Source organism: Toxorhynchites rutilus, chromosome 2 (genome assembly GCF_029784135.1).
Source record: "Toxorhynchites rutilus septentrionalis strain SRP chromosome 2, ASM2978413v1, whole genome shotgun sequence".
Classification (NCBI taxonomy): domain Eukaryota; kingdom Metazoa; phylum Arthropoda; class Insecta; order Diptera; family Culicidae; genus Toxorhynchites; species Toxorhynchites rutilus.
Window position 1 is genome coordinate 255,606,828 of NC_073745.1, and position 4,752 is coordinate 255,611,579.

The following is a 4,752-nucleotide window of genomic DNA, read 5'->3' on the forward strand; positions in this document are numbered from 1 at the left end:
GAAATTTGCTTGTTGTGTTTGATAGTTCAGACGTTAAATAAAAACCTTTTTCATTGAAATATATGGTGAAAATTGGAAAAATTCTGATTGTCAGTTTGACATACGATACAATGTACAACCAAAGTATGTCTGTCATGGTACGATGGTACCTGTAAAACGCTGTACTCTTACAACGCAACTACAGCTGTATTTCTGTCCCTGGTATTACATATCTCTGGAATCTCGGAAAAATGGAGTGGTTCTATAATTATGAAACGCAGTGTATTGTTATCTAGATAATAAATTGATGATTCAAAAAAAAGTGAACGCGGCGACCTCGTGTGTGCATTAGTACAATCAGATAACGGAAGAATAGATGGCGCCTTAACAGCGTTGATTTGTCGGCTAAGCCGCACCAGCTGATCATGACGAGGTATTTGTGGGTTGGTGCATTTGAAAAACAATTTTGCTTCTTGCTTATTTTACTCGTTTCAGCCTCTTGTGAAATGTCCATTGGAATTTTTGACAGCCGTCAAACCGACGATGTGTAAGACGTAATAAAGCCGTGATCTGTACCGAAAAAGATTCTCCTGCAAATACCAAAACAACGGGCTCACGATTTTTTCACTTCCTGTTGCGCCGGAATACTATGGCCATAACTCTGTACCTGCGAGAAGAGTTTTTGAAAATTGGGATTTTTATAGAGGACGACTACTTCTCGCCGATTGTTATCCGCTACTCCGACCGTGAACTAGGCATCGGTTGTCAAAATCCTCTCGCCCTCCAGGACATTCGCTAGAGCGCAACAGTTGCCCGGGGCAATGGATTCTCCAGGGGACACCGGCAAGGAGGACGACGACGAGAGTTCCTCGTCGTCAAACGCCTCACAACATGTTCGGTCTGAATTGGATCAGTTCCGAGAAAAATGGCAACAGGAGTTGAAAAAAGATAACGTTGCTGGCACTGGAAGCGACGGACACTCTAGGGACAAATGCGGCGTGGTAATTTCCAACAAAGAGAATCTTTCCATTGAGCAACAGGCGAAATTGTTATTTTTGCAAGGCTCCGAGTTGGAACATGTTGGAAAAGTGTTCGAAGCCATGCGTTTGTACCGAAAGGCAGTGCAGCTCGTACCTGACATTGAATTCAAAGTTTACGACAAACCCAATGTTGCGAAACAAGTCACGATTGACAATGATCTGAACAAGAAAGTAGATAAGCTTTCAGTCATTGAAGCTAGCTTGAACGAGGAGGAGGTTTCAGGTGAAGCTGACCTCGAGCTACGGTTTCAGATGGTGTTGGCAAAGTCGGGAAAGTTGTTCGAAAGTGCATCGGCTGGTGAAAAGATGCTCATTGTAACGTCAGCTCACTTTTCGGATCTTCCAATGGAAGTGATTTTGTACATCCTTCGTTGGGTTGTTTCCGGTGAGTTGGATCTGAAGTCGATGGAGAGATTCGCGCGGGTTTGTCGTGGATTTTACTTGCTGGCCAGGGATCCTGAGATATGGAAGAGAGCGTGTATAAGGTATACCCTAGCGGACATTATTGGACTATTACAACTATATATTTTTTCGCCTTTATAGAGTTTGGGGCGTTAATGTGGGAACCCTCAAAGGATCACCTTTTCCGAGCTGGCGCGAAATGTATATCAACCGTCCAAGGGTACATTTCCATGGATGCTACATTAGCCGTACCAGCTACATGCGTTACGGTGAGAATAGTTTCCAGGACCAGTTTTATCGTCCGGTACAACTGGTGGAATATTATCGATATTTCCGCTTCTTCGCGGATGGAACGGTATTGATGCTCACCAGCGCAGAAGAACCACAGAATGGTGTGGCCAAGTTGAAACACCGCACACCGACTCATAACGAGATTTTGAAGGGTCATTACAGGTATGTATCTCAATGATAAAAATGCAACTGTTAATTAAAAGTATTATCGCATAGAATTCATGATGATGAGGTAATAATCGCGGTACAAAGAAGCCGATCCAACGTACAAAATCAGAGACCTGGTCGTAAAAAGGAGATAGAGGCTGAACTCGACCTGCAAACATTCTACTTGGAATTGGGTATTGTCAGCACGGCTAAAAGAGCTTTCTCCCAGCTTCAATGGAAACAGTATTCGGTAGGACATTCCCAATAGCGCTTTGAATACAAATCACCCAGTTATTTCTGTTTATTTTCAGATGATTCAGTTCAGCAACAAACAGGAAAGAACAACTGTCTTCGAATTGACCCCCAACAAATACCCAACGCTCTATTTTTCGCGGGTCAAGAGCTACCACCAAGAATCGGAGGGGCCATTAATCTAGGTCGATGTCAAAAGTCTGTATGTCCGAAATGGAATTGACGAACGAGTCATTTTATTTCTCTCTTATACTATCAATATTGTATGTTCAGCCTAAATTGCAACATATATATAAATACAGTTATCTGAAACAAAATCATGTTTATATTTACCATTAGCATTCGCTAATAGCAATCATACTCGCTGAATAAAATTTAATCATTTTACGATGGAAACAGCCTTTGAATGTAGCTTAAATTCATGCGAGGAATGTAATATATTAAATGTATACATTATGGTTTGCGAAGTGAAGCAGGAGGCAAAACCCACAGCCTACTGTGGCTACAGTGTGTCATCTAAGCGCTCGGATTCTTTTTCATCAACTGAATATCAGCTGCCATCATGTCCGCCACCAGCTCCAAAAATGTTATTCTCGGAGCCCAACCGAGCTCTTCCTTCGCCTTACTCGCGTCACCCAACAGCAAATCTACCTCAGTCGGGCGGAAATATTTCGGGTTCACCCGTACTCGGACGATATCCGTCCCCTTTTCTACGCCGACTTCCTCCAACCCTTTCCCTCGCCATTCTATCTCACGGCCAACATATTTGAATGATTCTTCGACAAACTCTCGCACCGAGTGGCATTCCCCGGTAGCAATCACATAATCCTGGGGATTTTTCCGCTGCATCATAAGCCACATCGCCTCGACGTAATCCCGAGCGTGGCCCCAGTCTCGTTTGGAATCCAGATTACCCAATTCCAGGTGATCCAGCTGGTTGAGGTATATTTTAGCTACAGATCGGGTGATTTTCCTCGTAACAAAATTTTCACCTCTCCTGGGTGATTCATGATTGAAAAGAATACCATTGCAGGCAAACATATTGAACGCTTCCCGATAGTTTATAACTATCCAGTAGCCGTACAACTTGGCACACGCGTAAGGCGACCGGGGATAGAACGGGGTCTTCTCATTCTGTGGAGTTTCCACGACCTTTCCGTACAGTTCCGAAGTGCTGGCCTGGTAAAAGCGTACCGTCTTCTCCAGCCCGCACGTTTTGATTGCTTCCAGCAAACGAAGTGTCCCAACGGCGTCTACCTCCGCCGTATACTCACTTAGTTCGAAGGAAACTTTTACGTGACTTTGCGCCGCCAGATTATACACCTCATAGGGACGCACTTGAGCGATAATCTTCACCAAGCAACCACTGTCGGTCATATCTCCATAGTGCAGCTTCATTTTACCCTCCTTGTGAGTGTGCGGATCTGCATACAAATGCTCGATGCGTGAAGTGTTGAATGTGCTTGCTCGGCGAATAATACCATGCACCTCGTAGCCTTTCGCTAGGAGGAATTCGGCCAAATAGGAACCATCCTGAAATAGCACATAAATATTGTAGCAAAGCCTAAACAAATCTTTTCGTTCTCTACACATGCATAGTTAACTACCTGTCCAGTTATGCCGGTTATTAACGCAACACGCTCACTATTTATCGGTGAAGGATCACCAGAAAAACCGGCCGGTTGACTATCAAAAGACATTGTGCGCAATCCTTTAGTTTTTCCCAATAGAAACTTGATGAAATGCCTTTCTTTGAAAAAAGAATCTCAGTGCAGTTGACGTGTTATTTGGTCATTCGGGAATGTTTATCTTTACGCTTAATGTTGTTTTAATTCGAGGGCACGAGAGGGATTTTGGTGGTCAGCATATTGCGTAACAGTATTCGCAAGGTGTACACAAACTGGTATGAAGATAATGCGATCGGTAGAGAGACTGCACTTCTTTTATAACCCTTGCGGTAATTAAATTCGGACATGGGTGTCGTATTAGTAGGAATTATTTTTACTTGAAAGAGCAGTGATACATAAAGTGCGCTACATATACCGTCACCGTGAAGTCAACGTGAAGGAATGAAATGTCAAATATTCTTCAATGGAAATCGTATGGTAGGGTGCTCATACACTGTTTGACCGAAGCCAAATATTTGACTATTTTTGACAGATAAAATTTTATCAACGTGTACTGATCAAATATTTTCGACACAAAACACGACGATATTTAGTACTTGTTTGCTTAAACTTTTTTAGACCAATTTGTCAAACAATGTACTGACGTACGTTAAATATTTCAATCAAACTTTCTGTATTTTTGATGTTTGTCATTGATTATTGAAGAGTGGCAAACAAAGTGGCAAGTGGCAAATAAAACTACCGAAAGGGATGCCAGATCTTTTTATTGTAATTTTTATTCATTAATTTCCAAATCAATGAAAATATGTGTAATCTGCGTATTTTCTATTTGAATTGTTCAGCCGAGTTTGACATTCTTTATATTTCATCAACCCCAACAAAATTAATCAATGAATTTCAGGCCTGAGATACATTGAAAAAATGAGCAACACGGATCAATATGTGCATCTGGCATTCATGCCTGAAAGTAAACATTAGTAAACTTTTCGCCATATGACCGAAAGGTAAGTTTA

At 42.1% G+C, this 4,752-nt stretch overlaps 2 protein-coding genes across 2 annotated transcripts; one reads left to right on the plus strand and one right to left on the minus strand.

The window, feature by feature from the left end:
* The first annotated feature begins 474 nt into the window (after positions 1 to 474).
* Positions 475 to 2,428, plus strand: LOC129764922 (F-box only protein 9). Its single transcript, XM_055764572.1, has 4 exons — positions 475 to 1,504; positions 1,563 to 1,874; positions 1,929 to 2,109; positions 2,171 to 2,428. The coding sequence occupies exons 1-4, from the start codon at positions 801 to 803 to the stop codon at positions 2,294 to 2,296; spliced, it is 1,323 nt and encodes a 440-aa protein (XP_055620547.1). The 5' UTR covers positions 475 to 800; the 3' UTR covers positions 2,297 to 2,428.
* LOC129764923 (GDP-mannose 4,6 dehydratase) lies at positions 2,319 to 3,949 on the minus strand. The gene is made up of 2 exons (XM_055764573.1): positions 3,719 to 3,949; positions 2,319 to 3,644 (listed from the first exon to the last, which is right to left on the minus strand). Exons 1-2 carry the CDS (start codon positions 3,809 to 3,811, stop codon positions 2,628 to 2,630), a joined length of 1,110 nt encoding a protein of 369 aa, XP_055620548.1. The 5' UTR covers positions 3,812 to 3,949; the 3' UTR covers positions 2,319 to 2,627.
* Between the last annotated feature and the right edge of the window lie 803 nt (positions 3,950 to 4,752).

Bases quoted from the DNA above. Each gene is read 5' to 3' on its own strand.
- LOC129764922 (XM_055764572.1), top strand. From the start codon at position 801: ATGGATTCTCCAGGGGACACCGGCAAGGAGGACGACGACGAGAGTTCC. The intron at 1,505-1,562 runs GTATACCCTAGC...TCGCCTTTATAG, and splicing joins TGGAAGAGAGCGTGTATAAG to AGTTTGGGGCGTTAATGTGG. The intron at 2,110-2,170 runs GTAGGACATTCC...GTTTATTTTCAG, and splicing joins TTCAATGGAAACAGTATTCG to ATGATTCAGTTCAGCAACAA.
- LOC129764923 (XM_055764573.1), bottom strand. From the start codon at position 3,811: ATGTCTTTTGATAGTCAACCGGCCGGTTTTTCTGGTGATCCTTCACCG. The intron at 3,645-3,718 runs GTAGTTAACTAT...GTGCTATTTCAG, and splicing joins TAACCGGCATAACTGGACAG to GATGGTTCCTATTTGGCCGA.